This window comes from Zalophus californianus, chromosome 4, assembly GCF_009762305.2.
Source record: "Zalophus californianus isolate mZalCal1 chromosome 4, mZalCal1.pri.v2, whole genome shotgun sequence".
In the NCBI taxonomy this organism is placed as follows: domain Eukaryota; kingdom Metazoa; phylum Chordata; class Mammalia; order Carnivora; family Otariidae; genus Zalophus; species Zalophus californianus.
The window spans coordinates 98155518-98173804 of NC_045598.1; the positions used below are offsets into that span (position 1 = coordinate 98155518).

An 18287-nucleotide genomic window follows, 5' to 3' on the forward strand; every position below is an offset into this window, starting at 1 on the left:
ATCTTGTGTTTTCCCAGAGTACATCTGACTTCCTGAAAGTATTGTTAATAATAATACTTTACTTTCTAAATGCTGGAGGCCTTCAACCACAGCAGCTGCTGCTAAGAAGCTCTAATGGGAAGTCCCACCACAGCCAGCCGGGCTCTCTGGAGGTTCCTGGGCTTATCATCACACACCAGGCCCAGAGTTCCTCAGGGCACCCAAGGCCGCGCAAGCAGGGGCGCTGCCCCTGCGATGTGGGAGGCACGAAGAGCCTCCAGACAGGTCCTCGGACATCTCCCCATCAAGTCAACCCCTTTCGCTAAAGACAGGCATTCCTTTAGGCTTCTTCTTGTTTCTTCCCTAAAAAGCGACTCCCCAAACCCGGCAAGCGGGTTTCTTTCACACAGTAGCGTGAATAAATTCACTGGAAGCCCTCTGGGTGGTCATTGGGGTCATGAAGAGAAGTAGGAGGAGGGCGCTTGGGACCTTTTGCAAGGCCAGCCCAGACCCATTCTTCCTGGGGCCGAGCGGGAAGTGGATCACGCGGGTCCCACAGCAGAGGAGGCATCTGGGAGGGCACCGAGAGACTGGGGAGGCCATCTGCAGGTGGGCGCGGGGCTGGGACTGCGCAAGGAGGCGTTGTCCCTCAGGCTGGCGCGGGCTGCAATCACACCCTACCCCCCACCTCCACCCCGGCGCGTCCCTTAGTTCCAGAGGAGCTCCCTGATAGATACACTGGAAAGGCCCCTTCGCGGTTTCTGCCCCCGGTCCGCGGAGATTCGGAGAGCCCAGTTTCCGAATGCGTGCCAGCACCCACTGCGGACCTCGCGTGTCCTACAAAGCAGGCCGGTCACGCAGGGCGGCGGGAGGAGGGGCGCGGGAGCCGCACGGCCGCAGAGTCCCCGCGGCCCAGCCAGCCGGCGCGCCCCGCAGTGGTGCGGCCGCGGCCTCCCGGGACTTGGGCACGCGCGCCCCGGTGCCCGGCGCCCTCCCGCCTGGAGCCCCGACTGGCCGCAGCCGGCCGGCCCGGGCCCGGGGGCGGGGCTTGCGGCGGGGGCGGAGCCAGGCCCGCGGCCGGTGTCAGGTTGCTCCGGTAACGGTGACGTGCCGCGGCGTGGGCGGGGCAAACACGCAGGTTGCATATTTTAGGAAGTGAGGAGGAGGCGCGGGCTTGAGCTGCGGCGGGGTCTGGGGCGCGGAGCAGCGGCGGGAGGAGGCGGACACGTGGCAGCAGCAGCGGTAGCAGCCCCAGCGGCGGCATCGGCCCGAGCCGCCGGCCGGTCTCCCTCCCTCCCGCCCCGCGGCAGCCCTAGCTCCCTCCTCTCCGCTCCCCCGGCCGCGCCAGCTCGGCCGGGAGCTGCTCTCTTCTTTTTCCTCTCTGATTCTCGAGCGACAGGACCCGGCGCCGCGCACAGACCTCCGCGACCATGGGGAAAGGGGTGAGTGTGCGGCGAGCCGGGCGAGGGGGCGCGGGGCGCCGGGCGGGAGGAGGAGGAGGAAGTCAGGAGGGCTACCGCGACCAGCGGGAGGCGGCGGAGGAGGAAGCGGCGCGGAGTGGAACGGGCAGGCTGGGCGGCCAGGCTTAAAAGACAACGCACTCTGGAAATGGAGGGAGCGCAGCAGTGGGGGCCGGGAGGGCGGGCGGCAGCGCGGGGCGGGCCGCGGACCCCCGAGTCCCAGCGCGCTGCGGGCCGGGGGCTCCTGGAGGCGGCGCTCGGGAGCCGCGGGGCCGGGAGGAGGAGGGCGGACGCCGCGGGGCGGCCCCGGGAAGGAGCTGGCCGCCGCGGCATCCCCGAAGCCGGCTCCCCTCCCCTCCCCTCCCTCCGCCCGCCCTCACCTCCCATCTCTTGCCTTCCCTTTTCCTTCCGCCCTCCGTGCCCAGAGGAAAGGCGTGCTCCTCCCCTTCCCCTGGGGCGCGCCGCCGGGGCCCCTCCCGGGCTGCCTTCCCACCGCGGCCGGGGTCCGGGCGCCGGCGGGGACTTCCGACGCGGGGGTGGCCCTGAGGGGGTGAGGCTCCCACTCTCGCAGGCGCTGGGGCTTAGCCAGTTCCCCGCAGAGGCAGCCGCCCTCCCCTAAAGAGAGAGAGAGAGAGAGAGAGAGAAACAACAACAACAACGGGCTTCCCTTCACTGCGGAGCCGGTCGTGCTGGCTGGTGCCAGAAAGGGTGTGTCTTCACCGCCCTAAGACGGCCTTTAAGGTATACTTTTGAGAGCTTTAATGGGACGCTTTCCCTAAACACTGGATGCGCCCTGGGGCGGCTGGAGTGGTCATTTCCCTGGTGGGGAGGGGTGTGTAGAGGTGCTTTTTTTTTTTTGAGGGATGAGCCTGGAAGGAGGATGGGCTGGCTCACCAGGGCCTCTGGGTACAATAAACCCGAAAAATGACTGCAGGAGGCGGGCAGGACTCGGTGGCAGGACCGCCGAGCCGCGGAGAGAGCAGTTCCCGAAGGAATCGCGGGTCTCCGGGGTAGGGGAGGAGAGTGCACGGAGCGCTGGGAATGCCCGTAGCCACAGCAGAAGACCGAGTCTCAGACCCTAACGGAGCCAAAGCCAAGTCGAGAAAAGTTTATACAGGATAACCCCCCAAAGTATCAATTCATGGGAGAAAATGACCAGGTCGTGAGAACACGGGGTAGGAGAGCAGCCGCTCAGTTATCTCCAGGGCTTGCACGTTGCGGGCATCTAGTAGGTCTTTGGAGGTTTTCAGGGCTCCGCAATGTGGCGTGAGTGCTGGGGGAAGAGGCAGGGTGCGTTCTTTGGGGATTCTTAATTTTGGATTTTGAAGGATTAGGTAATTAGAAAGCCTTGGACCTGGTAGGGAGAGCAGGGAGAAGTGGCATGCACGACTGGTATCTTTTAAAAGCACAGAATGTGGAGGGCTGACCCAGGTTCCAGAGCCGAAGGCAAAGAGCTGAGTGTACTCCCCACGATATAAAAGTGGGTTAGTGACCTGGGCTTGTACCACACCATCAAACCCTAGGTCATTCCCTTAAACAAGCCCTTTAAGCGCACCCCTTTGGTTCTCCTCCCTCAAAAAAGAAAAAAAGTTGATATCCAAAGCTGGACATTCCTGCTTTGGGGGGGGGGGGGGCTGTAGTGATCGGGAATATGTACCCGAGGCCTAGGAAGGTGAAGTGATTTGTTCAAGGTCAAATGGTTGGTACACCAGCCATGCCTGATTCCTGAACAGCCTGTGGTCTCCCCAGCCTGAACAACCCACTTAACGTTGCCTTATATGCAGAACTCCAGCATTATTCTTCAGATGAAAGTGGGGTATTTGTGATTTAAAAATCACATTAAAAATTAATGGACCCGAGAGATGTTTGAGTAACTGAGTTCTAGCCACGTTTCTGTATGTGTTTTTCATAACTGAACCCATGCACAACAGTGGTGAAGATCACACACCTGGGTTGTGAAGGTTCAACCAGGATGTCTTAGGGTTCTTAATAAAAAGCCAGTGGCTGGCAAACACAAAACTGAATTGCAGCTGGTTCACAGGATGGTAGGCTGCTTATCTGCTGGGTGGTAGTTAGCGTTTTGGAGGGGGAGACACTGGTAAATTGAACATTAAGGCGGGAGATGTGGTGATTCTCTTGGGGTAAAGTTACGTCTTTTGTCCCCAGTGACTTACTGTGATAGTCCAATGTTCAGAAGGATATTTTATGCTGAAATGTTGGGATTTTTCCACATGGGGATTAAAATGTGGGTGGAGTGGTGACTAAAGCCCTGCTGATAATTGGTTAACCAGGAAGCCTGTGCTGGCAGCTAATTTTTAAGGTCATTGTTAATTTCTTCCCTGCTTCTTTCTTCCCACTGCTTGGGGGCCTAGGTTTTGATGATATTTCAGGTGATTTTCTTTCTCCTTAAAAATGTAGTTCCTAAGCTTTTGGTAAGGAAACGAAAGAACAGCTCCTGCTGAATCATTCCTGGATGAAATAGGATTTTGTCCCTTTTTCTCATATTGGGTGTTGTTGCCAGTGACTTGGCTTACAGCCACAGCCAGGCCTGCCACCCACAACTAGCTCACCAAAGGTACACAAAAAACTTTTTTTCTCAAGTTTACCAGAGCTGGGGGGAAGGGGGAATGTCACCAGGTCCTTCCATGCGGTTCCGCATTGTTTGAATATTAACTTAAGTTACCTAGAAAATAAATCCTGGCTTACGGGGGTGGTTTCAAGAGGAGCAGGGGAAGAAGGCTCAGGTGAAGGTTGCACAAGGGATACGCAAGTCAGCAGAAATCCTGGTCGTTCGGTAACATTATCAGCTGCCCTTTTGGAGCTCAACTTGAAAGTGTGACTAAATCTCCTCTGGCTGCTATAAAGCTAGTACTTTAGACTGAAAACATTGGAAGGCAGAGTCCTCAGAGTGGAAAGTTGCCCGGGCCTGGCCAGGAGCGAGTGAAGCCGTTATAGGAGGAACTGTTGACCAGCACTGGGGCCAGACCAGAGGGCCGGGATTGCATCACACCCTTTTTGTCTCTGAAGTGTTCAGTGTGTGAGTGTGACAGTTCCCCGGCTCAGGATTCTTTCTGTACCCTGTTCTGAGGGTGTATCCTCTTTTGGTAACTTACTGTTTGTTAATTTGTAGTAGTGTTCTCTGCCAGTAAGTTTGTAACACTCTAGTGACTCACCTTTGGGTGGGAGGGTAGGGAAGGGGGGGAGGTCTGCATCATAAATCTGAGAAGGCTGAGAGGAGGCTAACCCTTGCAACCCTCCCTCCCCCACACTCCCAGGGGGATTTTTTAAAAATTTGGTAAATGTTCATCCAGGTGAGAGCTAAAACTGAAAACATACAGCCCTCTGGAAGTGTTACCCCTAAGCTGCATTTAAAAATAAAAGATGAACTCAGAATTATAAAGCACAATAGACTTGGTACCCAAACATGCTCCATCCCATCCTTGTTTCCTGATTATTTTAGCAACAAATTAACAGTTAAGTGACTTTCTGTTCAAATCAGGCTGTGTTGTCTTAAAGATAGCCAAATTTAAGAATAAGAAAAAGGCTTTAACTATTTGAAGGATTTTGTATGCAAAAGTAAGTAAAATTAGTTTGTTCATTTAAAAACAGAAAGGTAAAAAAAAAAAAAAATTGTTTCAAGCCCTGAAGCTTCAGGTTCTCAACTGGCCCTTAGGTAGACTACTGGCCCTGAGGACCAAGTGAAGTCATCTCTGTTCTGTCCAAAGTGAGTGCAGTGCAAGCAAACACCACAGCTGTGGTCAGGCTGACCAAGGATTTGGCACTGAGGGAAGATCCGATCTTTATAAACTATAGGTTTCCTGTTCATCAGTTAGTCTTAAACCCTTCAAAACCAGAGAAGAATTTTTCTTTCATCTGAGAAACATATTAAGGATTGACTATAATAGGAACTACTATTAATTACCCTCCAAAGGAAAGCCAAGTGGAAGTATCCCCCTTGACATTGCTGACCTCCTAACTTAATGGCATCTTAGAGTTTTCATCTACTTTCACTTTTCAAGCAAGGGACTTGACTTCTTTTTAAGTCTTTGTAAAAGTCTTACCAAAAAAAAAAAAAAAAAGGTGGGGGGGTTGCTTTTCAGCGCTCTGTGATGGGAGGGAGTGTGAACATTTGTGCCTTGGTGCCTTCTAGCTGCCCAGGGCTCTCTGCCAGCCAGCAGGCCAGAAGAAGAAAGACGAGTGTCAGATCAGATGGGCTCACAGTAATCAGAGTGGCTGCGTTTGGACAGCATGACGCTGGGCAGAATGTCTCCCCATCCCTGCCAGAGCTGTCCAGTTCTGGGTTACTGTGAAAATACATGGCCAGTGAGCGATAATGTGAAGTAAAGAGAATTTGAAAGCCCCACTGGCCTATTTTTTTTTTTTTTTTTTTTTTTTTACACTCTCCTTCGTATCTGTATTTTTGGAAAAGGAGATGTAACCAAGTCAGGTTTGAACTTTCTCACGTTGCTATGAATTGAGTGTATGAGAGGAAGTGTATTCTTTGGCTGGAATCTGAGAGAGACTGTTCTTTGCATATGACTCACCTCATTAGTTGTGCTGAAATCTGTTGTCAGGAATCCACAAGAAGTTCTTCACATTTATTTGACTGATGTTTGGTAGCAAAATTCTATTAGTGAGAATAGAGCCCCCATCCTCCCACCCACCCACCCTGCAGTTTTTCTCTCGGGTTTCGTTTGCATCCTGAGCCACGGGAATTGGGACCAGTACACCCCATTCCTTAGTTCCTTGTGACTACAATGAATCGTATCTGAACATTAATTATCTCTGTATCTGGTTTTATCCAAACTCTACTTAGTAGCAACTGTTAGGTACTTCCTAGTAGTGATCCAAAGAGGTGATTCTTGGTGGCTCTTGCTTTGTCTTTGGGGCTTGGACTGTTTGGGGGCCCGGTAGTGAAGAGTGTCAGGTGTGGAGACCAGTGGGTCTTGCTGTCAGATTTATCTTTCCAGGCTGTCATCATGGCCAGGGCCCTCGGGCATTTTGGGCGCTATCCTTTTGTGTTTTTCTTTTATCTTCTACATGATGTTTCCATGGGGCCATATTTGTTTTTATTGTTTCAGTTCAAGTGACCTGTGTCTGGGGCCTTGGGCTGCCTTTGTCCTCTTCAGCCTGCCAGCTGGTTTACTTCGTACCGTACCCTACGCCTCGGGGTACCAACTGAGGAGCCATGAGAACTGGGAATTTATTCAGTCCCCTTGCAACACTGGTGCCAGTTAGGAATCCTTCGTCTCTCAGACGGACAACATCTTTTGAGTAGCACTAGCCAAAGAGTGGTCTGGTAAAATGAGAAAAGGGATGAGGGGAGCAACGGAATGAACAGGCAGAAAGTTTTAACTCTTCATAACCCGGGTGCCTAATGATAGAGGTAAAGTTAACCCCAGTGAAAAAACAGGCTTGGGTTTTGTTTTGAATCACTGGAAAAACAAAGAAATGTTTTCAAAAGAGGTAGTAAATCTAAAGTATATTGATTGTTTAGACATTTTAGAATTTTTTTTTTGATCGTGGGTGTTTTTTGCAGGGAGGGCGGGCTTGCAGGCTCCTTAAGAATTTCCTTACCAGCAGGTTGGGGAGGAAGGTTAAGCCTAATTTGTTTGGGGCTGAGGGAGCCTGCTGGCTAGAGCTGGAGCTGGTGTTTCTGCGCGCCCCCCCCCCCCCCCCGCTGGCTTGGTGGGCTATAGCCCAAGTATGGAGGTGGTGAGCTGGCCTCACAAAAGGGACCCGTTGCTCTGGCTTTGCTACATGACCTTCTCCAGCCTGCTGCACGTTCAGGTGAGTGACAAGGAATATGAAGACATGGTGGTCCCGTGGGTTACCTCCTCTGCAGAAGAAAGCAAATTGATTCGTTCCTTAACTGCCCTGAATGCTGCTCCAGGCCGCAGAGCGCTGCAGTATTAAGACAGCGCGTGTCCTCCCTCAACCCCAGCCGTCTCGGGGCCCTCAGATCCCTGGCTAGAAAATTCCTTGCACGTAAACTAAACCACTTAGTCATTTAGGCGCAACTGGAGGCTGTAATGAACTGGGCTTGATCATTTCTGATATTTTCTGTTAAGTTTTAACTGATGAGATGAATACCCCAAATGGGTTGTTTTTTTAAGGTTGAAAGGGGTTTTCATAGTAAGTGAGGAATGGCAGTAATTTGTATGTTAATTAAAACCCAGTTATTATAATAACCGTGGCGCAGTGCTTTGCAGAGCACCTTTACATACAGAGTCGTGTTTGAGAATGATTTAATAATACACGATCCCAGGAAGATGGGATAAGCCCCCTCCCCCTTTCTCCCCCCATTTGAAGGAAGGTATAGCCTCCTTCTGGCCCCTCTTGCCAGTCCCAAACCTTTTGTTTGTGTGTGGGTTTTAAGAACAGCGCGGGGCTTTAGGTGTTTTGTTTTCAGACTTGACGGCAGCCCCTTGATGAATCAGACAAATCAGGATGCCTTCTAGACTCTTTTCAGTCGTCGCATCAAATGCTTTTGCCATCGTAGGGACAGGCAGCTGAGGCTGACTGTGCAGGGTCCTGCAGCCAGCCAGGATGGCTGGGGGCCTACCTGAAGCACATCAGCATTCCCGTCCGAAGGGCATGGACATCGGACGTTCCCAGTATCCCAGAGGCTTCTTCAGCAGTTCCAGAAGTCTGAAGCGCGCTGAGCTCCCTGCTGCCCCCAGGGCCATCTGTTACTGTGGTGGGAACGGGTACCCCCTTTAGGTGGTTAGTTACTGACGGAGAGGAAGGGGCACATCTGGGGGGTGGTCCATGTTTTTAAATGAGTGAACCTCATTACTTGTGTTAACCTTGGTTTCTCCTGTCAAGAGTTTTCTCTCCCCATCTCTCTGGGCACCTTTCCCTCTGCCCAGATCCAACGGTGGCAAACTCCTTAGGGCGTCTTTGAGAGGATGGAATCCCTGGGAAGCACAGGATGAAGTAATGACCCATTTTCAGCTGTGTCACCCTGGGCAAGCCCCTGCCCTCCTTGTGACCTTCCACTTCCTAAATTAGGAATGGAAAAAAAAAAAAAAACCACACACCAGAACCGAACTAACTTCATCATTTTCACCAGTCAGTGTCCCATTTGTGAAGGGCCTCATGGGAACCTTTAGCTCAGAGACCTCGGGGTGTCCGAGGGGCGCCACTGCAGGGAGCATGGTGGGTGTGGGAGAAGTGATCCGAGTTTTCTAATTCAAGAAGTAGGAATGTGTGCCCAGTGCTCAGAGGAGTGGGAAGGTTCCTGTAGTCAGTTGGGGGAAACCATGTTTCTCTTGTTTTCTTTTCCCAAAATGTGTGCCCGGTGCCTCTCTCACCCTACGCTCCCTCAACCACACCCACCCCCACACACACACACACACACACACACACACACACAATTTTTTTCTGCTTCGAATCTATGATAATCGAGACCTACACACACACACACACACTTTTTTTCTGCTTCGAATCTATGATAATCGAGACCTATAGGGACTTAAGGAATATTTGGTTCCTGTCACAGTAAGCGAATATTAAATCAGTGTTTTACTTGTAGGGAAGAACTGAATTGTAAAAGCCATCTGGTCTTCTGGACAAACATTGCCTATTGAAAAAATTAAAATCTTGAAGGAGAAGAAATTCCACGTTAATACTTCCCATGTCTCTTTCACGAATGTTCTCATTTAAAACTATGCCTTACGTAGCATGAATTGATAAGGAAAGGAGGGTGGGGGTTATTAGGAAATCAAAACTCCCCGCCAACTTAACCACTGATAACTGTGAGGCTGGAGGCAAGATACTTTTCTGTAATGGGATACAACTTTGGAACCTGTCCAGGGCCTAGCTCTCTCACCATTCTCTCTCCCCCTTTTTTGGAGTGGAAAATACTGAAAGTCTGAGAATAAAGCATATAGGTGGTGAGGCAGAGAGATTTTTAAATCTGATTTTCTTATATTTAAATTAAACTTGTGTTAATGATACCGTGCTTAAAAGAGAAATTGTGAACTGTATTTTAAAAATCAATACAAACTGACCACATAGTCTTCTAGAGATTCCCTAGTCAATGCCTTTGAAATGAGTTTTAAGTGATGTGCTTTCCCATTCAAGACGTGAAAGAAATCCCACTTCAGACTGTGGTGCTTGTCTGGTGGAAGCCCTGTCCTTTCTTTTTGTTTTACTTGTGTGTTTGCTTTCAGTGTGTGATTATTTTCCATTTTAAACAGTAGCACCAAGGGCTCTATGCAAAGAGGCACTTATAAATGTGGTTGCTCCACAGTGGAGAGAATTTCAAGAATGTCGACTATCTTTAGACCTGCTTCATTCTTAACAGATAAGATAGAAACAAAAGAACTCCACTCTGTCGGGAGAAGTTAGTCAAGGAACACTGCAGAAGTAACCACAGGAGTTGAACAACATGAATAATGTAAATGTCTCTGCTTGTGGGCAACACCAGCTCATTTGGGGCAGGATTTCTCTTTAGAGTCTTAAGAGAGGGTGTTTTCAGATTCAAGTGAATATTGTGTTTATTTGCAACCATCTTAGCTGTGACTGAAATACACCCATCTCCTTTGATTTTTTTTTTTTTTTAAATTTGATTTTTAGCACAGTAAAATTTTGATCTGGACACAGGTTCTCAACTGTTTTAATAGCTGGCAGTGCGCTTCTGAAAGTTAGAAGGGAGTCAGGGAGAGCTACAGTACAAGATAATGTAGTAATAGCACTACAGATCATCCATTTTAAGAAAAATGCTACTCTCTCCTTCCCCTGCCCCTCTCAGGTGGTAGTGGTTGTGGGAGACAGTTTGTGGGGTGGGGGTGAGGCCTCTTTGCCGCCGCCGACCAAGCTCGGGAGCACCAAGTTCAGGCTTTGTGTAGATAAGCACAAGGATTTTCAACAGTGGGGGGAGGGGTATGCAGAACAATCTAAATTTAAACTATAGAATCAACGTTTTCTCTAAAAATGGTTCCAGTTTTCAAGAGGTGTAGGTGGATCCTGTGAATTGTGTGATAATGCACATGCTTTTCCTACACCCTGCTTATGTCAAAACATTTCCAGTGACTTTTCATTTGGGGGGTTTATTTTCAGGCTGTGGACTGGGGAGAGGACTTTTTTTTTTTTTTTTGTCTTTTATTTAAATGATTTTAAGTATTTTTAGGCTAACTTCTTTTATATAAGAAAAGATGAACAGGTCACTGTTCTTATGTAAGCCCTAAAAATATTTAAATTTGATCCTTAATGGCTTCTTTGCAAAGCTAAGAATTTAAACATAATAGAAGTAACTTGCATTTAAGTGTTTTGTGTAATTGGTTCTCCCAGGAAACACTACATGGAGGTGGGCACAACTATTCTCTCCACACCAGCAAAGAAAAAATTGAAGCTTTAAGAGTCACTGACTTACCCAAGGATATATAGCTGACAAGTGGTAGAGTGCAGGAGTCTAACTCAGACTTTCTGGTTCAAAATGCAAAGGCATCAGCACTGTGCTCTCAGTTACTGATGTAAAGATGATTTCATTCTCTCTGTGGGGAAGATGGAAGGTGGCGGTATAGAGACTTTGACAGCACAACCCTTTCCCTGTTCACCCCAAATGGAAGTGACTAGCGGGACCCTTCTGTGGTTGCCGTGACTCCTCCCCTGGTCTTAATGCCTTCGGGTGCACGTGGCGTGTCTTGGGGCATGACAGTTGCAGTAGTCGTTGCTTTAGTTTGTGGTGTCCATGGTTACTGTCCTGTTGACTATTCGAAATGTTCTCTATCCTAAAAACTGCTAACATCCCCTGCTCCAGAATTCCCTGTGTGTTCATAATACACAACCTCGCCTCTCCCACATTCTCCTGTAGGTTGGACGTGATAAATATGAACCTGCAGCCGTTTCAGAGCATGGCGACAAAAAAAAGGCCAAGAAAGAGCGGGATATGGATGAACTGAAGAAAGAAGTTTCTATGGTAGGTATTAGGAGGCAGGTTACTTTCTCTTCTCCTTATAAATTAATTGTATCCTATCTGTTGGGTGTTTGATTCTCCCCTCCCCACCCCCCAATCCTTCAGTCAGAGACTTGCTTTATTTTAAAAGCAAAACAGTCATTGTGGTTGTTTTTACAGACCTTACCAAACCCTAGTGATCAGTCTGGAAAATTTTCATTTTCCAGGCTGTTGGCATGTTGGGAAAGTTATCCCCCACCCCACCGCCTGGCATAACCAAAGGTCCATAGAAGGAACTGTGGTTGATATCAGGGGCCATCGCTTTTCTCTGCTTCTGGATTATGCCAAACATAAGGGGAGCCTCGAGCCCCCCGGCTGTGGAGGCTTCCACAGACACGGCCTACCTAGAACCTGCTGGTCATCAGAGAAGGCAAACAAGGTTTCCCTTGAGCTCTGAGCCTGCTGGGCTTTCCTGAAGTCCTGGCAGGTGGCAAGGGGCCTCATCCCACAGCTTTCACTGACCTCCAGGGAGGGACTCTCAGCACAGGGCTGGGTGGTTGCCGAGCCATTGGGCATCAGTGAGACATCTCCTGCCTTCTGCACGGGAAGGAAAGCCTGTTTGCTGAGCCTAGTTAGTACTAGCAACGAGGGACATTAATGCTTTCTTTTCTCCTCATCTTTTTTCATGGTACAGTATTTAATTCTTCTGTTTGTTTCCCCGTAGGATGACCATAAACTTAGCCTTGACGAACTTCATCGCAAATATGGAACAGACCTGAGTCGAGTATGTTGTCATTTCACACTTGTACAGAATCCAAATCCTGTTTCCCTAGGGCATCTCCCCCCGTGGCACAGACCTAAGAGGAAGAGAATGATGACAGGCACCATCTGAGTATCTCCTGTGCCGCATGTGAAGCTTGGGCTTTGGGGCGCTTTTTTAGTATTTTGTTGGCCCCTGACACTTTGAAAGTAGATGTTATTTTCCCCATTTTATAATAAGTGAGATCCAATAAGGGAAGCACCAGGATTTAAAATGGAATGGCTCCATGGCCATGCTCATTCCCTGACCTTTCGATTATAAATCTTTGTCTTTATTCTTCTATGTTCATGAAATGGAGTCGAATATTTCAGTGAGTTGAATCTTTAACACTTCAGTTTTTGCAGTTTTGCCATCTAGCTCCATTGCTCCAGAACCTTGATTATTCTAGCATTTATTTGAAACTTGTTTTTTACACCACTTAAAGAAATCTTTCCATAAAGCATGTGTTGTGTATTCTTGTTACCTGGAGGATTTGGGTATTAAATTTGCCACACGAACAGTATAAAAGTAAACAGTCGGGGGAGGGTACAGTTTGTTATTTCTGTGCAAAAAGTAAAAACTCTTGGGGACTGACGTGAGTGCTAGCCAACATGTAGCCATCATTTCAGTAAATGCTCAAGAGGTTGTAAGCAACGTGGCTGATACGGATGCCCTGGGCTCCGAGGGGAGGCCTGACTCAGATGGAGCTGACACTCCCTGTTGGGCAGCCTGAGCACACGCTCTCCCTTGTAGTAATACGTAGAAAAGGGTTGTCTTGAGAATGTCCTGGCGTGCAGAGAGTGCTCAGATGGTGGGTGTCAGTTACTCTGCCCTGGGGTTACATCAGGAACTTGAGGGGGGTCCCAGCCGAGTCCTCATTTCCCCTTCACTGCCTGGCTTTCTTCTTCCTGTTACTCATACTCCCTAGGTAACTCAAATATTTAAAATAACGTGTGAATACAAACTACATATTAACGGATACTTTGGGCAAAAATTGGTTTTGTCTCTACCCCTGCCCCCCCCCCCCCCCCCGGTATTTTGATAATACGAAAGTAATCACATTTTCCCCTTGTCATGGAGCCTTGTATCTACTGTGTGCCGTCCACGTGTCTTGGTTTTAAGGCCCATTTAGAGAAGCGCCAGGCTTTAGTACGGTGGATTTTTTCCGTGAATTCTTTGATGTTGGTAGGTTCCTGGGGCTGGGCCGGAATGTGCCCTTGTGGGAACCCTCCCAGCCAGGCTGTCCTTGCAGTTACCATCCACAGGATGGTCTTCTCTACTGAAAACTTGGCTGTTAAACCATTCACAGGTTGGATTCCTACCGAGAAGTTTTTCTTCCTTTTTTGATGTTTATAGAGGGTTTCTTTCTTCTCCTCCTCCCTGACAGATTCAATATGCAAAAGAACTCAAAGCTCTTAATTTGCAAAACTGAACCGATGAGTTAACATTGCTACCTTTTTGGTAAAAATGCAATTTGGCCTGAGTCCCTTACCTAAACTTAGATCAGACTGGATTCAGATCTGTCCATGGATCGATTTAAAACGAATTTCAGTCTGGTGTTGTGGGCTCCTTAGAAAGTCTGGGCAGCTATGTGCCCGGACCAGGAGAGGGTCCTCATCAGAACTTGCCAGGTTTTGTCGGCTCGCTAGCTTGGGGCATTTTGTTTCCTCCTAAACCCATTACTGGGGCCTTCCAGCTATCAGGTGGGTATATTTGCTTGTATGTTCTGGGGGCAGTATGTCTTATTTACATTCCTCTGCATCTCAGGGCTTAACAACTGCTCGAGCTGCTGAGATCCTGGCTCGAGATGGCCCCAATGCTCTCACCCCGCCTCCCACCACTCCCGAATGGGTCAAGTTCTGTCGGCAGCTGTTTGGGGGTTTCTCCATGTTACTGTGGATTGGAGCGATTCTTTGTTTCTTAGCTTACGGCATCCAAGCTGCCACAGAAGAGGAACCTCAAAATGATAACGTGAGTTCTGTAGCTCCTAATTTAGATTACTAAGTATGCGTAAGGTATCCCTGCTGGTCTTTGCCACCCACTTGTTTTCCGCTGGTTACCACTAGTTAGCTGATGGTTTATTTATTTTAAGATTTATTTATTCATGAGAGAGAGGCAGAGGCAGAGGGAGAAGCAGTCTCCCTAAGGAGCAGGGAGCCCAATGTGGGGCTCGATCCCAGGACCCCAGGATCATGACCTGAGCCAAAGCCAGACGCTTGACCAAATGAGCCACCCAGGAGCCCTAGCTGATGGTTTTAAACAGGAGGGAAAGGGGCACCCGGGTGGCTCAGTTGGTTGAGCGTCCGACTCTTGATTTCTGCTGGGGTCATGATCTCAGGGTCTTGAGATCGAGCCCTGCCTTGGGCTCCATGCTCAACCAGGAGTCTGCTTGGGATTCTTTCTCCCTCTCTCAAGTAAGTAAGTCTTTAAAAGTAGACAAACATGAGGGAAAGCAGCGTTAGCAACTGTTGCCTTCGAGGCCCCATCCATTCTTCTTCGTTTCCGGTTTCTCTCTCCATCTCCCACCTTCTAGATGCTCTTCCAAGCTGGATGTCCACCCAGCATGTCGCGGTGAACAGGCAGCTCTGCGCAGGTCCTGGCCTGGGGCCGGCCGCCACCCATACAGCAGAGCACAGCTTCTCATGTTGGCCCATAAGGCACATCCAGAAATGTTTGGTAGCCACTCTTCAGAAGTGACAAGTTTTTTTGAAAATATCTTTGTTTTAATAAAGTGGGAGAAACTGATTCATCTGGAACACTTCCAAAAGTCTATCAAGGTGTAGTGACCAAGTGTCTCTGGGACCCCATTTCTGACCCTCCTGTACACAGTCTCTAGGAAGATAAATACGAAGACTCAAGTTCTGTATTTATTTCTGAAGCCTTGACCTGTTAAAACTTTGGTCTTTGTTCAGTCAAAAATTAACTAAATGTTCCCAACTCCTTCCTGCAAGCCTGCGGCTCTGACTTGTTTGTTCCTTCCAGCTGTATCTTGGGGTGGTACTGTCAGCTGTCGTCATCATAACTGGTTGTTTCTCCTACTATCAAGAAGCTAAAAGTTCCAAGATCATGGAATCCTTCAAAAACATGGTTCCCCAGGTACCTCTTGCTTTGCCTTTCTCCATGGAGAGCCCCGGGGATGTGAGCTAGTGTGAAACTGAGGTTTCCAAGTGGATGGGAACAAGAGGGCCACCTCGCAGTAACTCCCGACAAGCTTTTGTTAACTTGTGTAAATAGATTAATACTCTCCTTGTCATGCCCTCGGGTAATTCACATTAGAGATCCCTTTGGAATTTGGTCTTCTCATTTGAACACTACCCGGTCCTTGTTGGCAGCCCCTTTTCTCTGACTAAATGGTGTATAAACTGTTTTCTGCTCCTCAAGCAAGCCCTTGTGATTCGAAATGGTGAAAAAATGAGCATCAATGCGGAGGAAGTTGTAGTCGGGGATCTGGTGGAAGTGAAAGGAGGAGACCGAATCCCTGCTGACCTCAGGATCATCTCTGCCAACGGCTGCAAGGTGGGTTCAGCAGGTCCCCCATCTTCACCCGCAGGGCTCAGGTGGAGAGTGCAGGGCGGCCCGGCTTGCGCTCACACAGCCCTTATGCTTGTCTCACGGACAGGTGGACAACTCCTCACTCACTGGTGAATCAGAGCCCCAGACTAGGTCTCCAGACTTCACAAATGAAAACCCCCTGGAAACGAGGAACATTGCCTTCTTTTCAACCAACTGTGTGGAAGGTAGACCATTTTAACATGCTGTTTATCTTGGGCATTAACAACAACAACAAAACCAGAGACTTACCATTTCTGTCCTGGTTTTATTGGCTCCTTGTCTGACTACTGTGGTCAAGCACAGCAGCTGTGGTTCACTCGCTGGCAGGAAGGCTCTGGGAGCCTGGGGGCGGGCTGTTGGTCTGTTCTGTCCCCCACCTCCAGCACACCTCTTCTGTTGGCCGTGCCCACCTGGCCATGGCCTCTGGAGCTGCTGTCCTGCTCCTGGATAGAAAGCCCTTCACCAGAGTCTCCGTGGTGTAAAGCCGTGTTTACCCCACCAAAGAGCTGGCCCTTGAAAACATGTAGTTTGGTCTCTTTTTGAGCCATGCCATGAGCCATGCCAGGTAACTGTGCAAAATCTGTGACTTCTTTGATGAAACACGGTACCACCCCCCTCCCCTTCTTAAGGCACCGCTCGTGGCATTGTCGTGTACACTGGGGACCGAACAGTGATGGGAAGAATCGCCACACTTGCTTCTGGGCTGGAAGGAGGCCAGACTCCCATCGCTGCAGAAATTGAGCATTTTATCCATATCATCACGGGTGTGGCCGTGTTCCTGGGTGTGTCCTTCTTCGTCCTGTCTCTGATCCTGGAGTACACCTGGCTCGAGGCCGTCATCTTTCTTATCGGCATCATTGTCGCCAACGTGCCGGAAGGCCTGCTGGCTACTGTCACGGTTAGTGACTGGGGGACGACAGCGCTCGCTCTTAGATCAGCCTGCATGTGCGACTCCACCCTCCCACCCCACCCCCCCCCCGCCCCCAGCCCCCCAGCAGCCGCCACCGACTCAGGGTTGATCGCATGCACTTGTGTGCAGTTTCTCTTCAGAGCCGTCGGTAGGGTCAGAGAGCGAGGAGGCTTGGCGGGTTTTTTTTTGTTTTTTTTTTTTAAACGTGGAAGATAGAAACCCCAAAGCCTAAAGAGGTCTAAATCTTGATCTGATCTTATCACATGCTCCACAATAGTGTAACAAAGGAGAAGAATTGGGGGGGTGGTGAGCGGGGGAACTACAATATGGTAAATCCTGGCTGTTTCCACTTTTCTTAATCTGTTGCTTTATGGGAGGAGGGAAGGCCCTCTGTACATGTTCCCATTAGGGTTCAGACTTCAGAGGATGGCCAGAGAGGTTTAATTTTAGACCAGCATCTTCCACATTAGGATGGAGCCGCAGTCTGTATAGAATTCCGTCCTGCTTGAGATTGAAATAATCTGGTTCCTAATGGTTTTTAGGTATGTCTGACCCTTACTGCCAAACGCATGGCAAGGAAAAACTGCTTAGTGAAGAACTTAGAAGCCGTGGAGACCTTGGGGTCCACGTCCACCATCTGCTCGGATAAAACTGGAACTCTGACTCAGAACCGGATGACAGTCGCCCACATGTGGTTCGACAATCAAATCCACGAAGCCGACACAACGGAGAATCAGAGTGGTAAGGCGCCGGGCCCACCCCACACTGTAGCCTTACCTGCTCACGTGGCTTCCTTTTTTTTTTTTTTTTTTTTCTTTAAGTTAGTTTTGGTTTTTGTTTTTTATCATCTGGTAAGGAGTTAAGGGAATGGGTTTTAGATTTCTCTCAATTTTGCCCTGAAACCTGATTAGTTTCATTAGTCGGGAAATGAGATGTATTGTTTCACTTTTTATGGGACATTTATATAAAGGTAATGCATTATTTTCCTATCTTTTCTTTCTTGCCTCCATCAGGTGTCTCATTTGACAAGAGTTCAGCCACCTGGCTCTCTCTGTCCAGAATTGCGGGTCTCTGTAACAGGGCGGTGTTTCAGGCGAACCAGGAAAACCTACCTATCCTTAAGGTATGCTCAGGGGTTCCTGCTAGCTGTTAGGCTGCCGTGCGGGGTTCTAGGTACCCCACAAGAACCACCACCTCAGTGTTCTCTTTAAAGAGCATGTGCCCTCTGCGTCCTGTAAGGGAACCACTCCCCATAGGACACCCTCCGTGTGACGTGTTGCCTAGGGATCCCAAAGCACTTAGGGTTACCCTGTGGTCTGCATAGGTTCGAGAAGAGGGGCTCTACAGTAAAAACTGACCAGAGGTGGGAAGCAATCTTAACCGTGAGAAACCAAATGAATAAAACCTGGTGTTGCCACTCTGAGTGTATGATAACCCACTAACCTAGCAGACAGTGAGGGCTGCTTTTGTGACTCGATAATCGTATTTGCATATTAGGATACAGTAGATTCCAGTAAATCCCTTAAGCCATTTATTTTCTTAAAATAGCTCAGCTATTTCTCTTATCTTATTTGTTCTCTGCTTGCTTACTAATGATGCGAACATAAGCTCAGCCTCATGGAATTCATGTGAAATGTGAAATGACTGAGGTTTCACTGTGCTGCCAGTGGAGACGGTCTTGGAAAG

General features: G+C 49.1%; 1 protein-coding gene across 2 annotated transcripts in view; it reads left to right on the forward strand.

The window, feature by feature from the left end:
• The first annotated feature begins 1143 nt into the window (after positions 1-1143).
• The window catches only part of ATP1A1 (ATPase Na+/K+ transporting subunit alpha 1), a 29054-nt gene continuing 11910 nt past the window's right edge, over positions 1144-18287 (forward strand). Inside the window, exons 1-10 of one of the 2 annotated variants that reach the window (XM_035727346.1) lie at positions 1144-1421; positions 11260-11364; positions 12065-12124; positions 13907-14110; positions 15122-15235; positions 15521-15655; positions 15759-15876; positions 16321-16589; positions 17144-17342; positions 17615-17724. In XM_035727346.1, coding sequence (XP_035583239.1) covers positions 1410-1421; positions 11260-11364; positions 12065-12124; positions 13907-14110; positions 15122-15235; positions 15521-15655; positions 15759-15876; positions 16321-16589; positions 17144-17342; positions 17615-17724 — 1326 coding nt within the window. In that variant the 5' untranslated portion in view covers positions 1144-1409. Of the gene's footprint in view, positions 1422-2001; positions 2181-11259; positions 11365-12064; positions 12125-13906; positions 14111-15121; positions 15236-15520; positions 15656-15758; positions 15877-16320; positions 16590-17143; positions 17343-17614; positions 17725-18287 lie in introns of those variants that run through there. The other variant, XM_035727347.1, reaches the window with a different exon arrangement.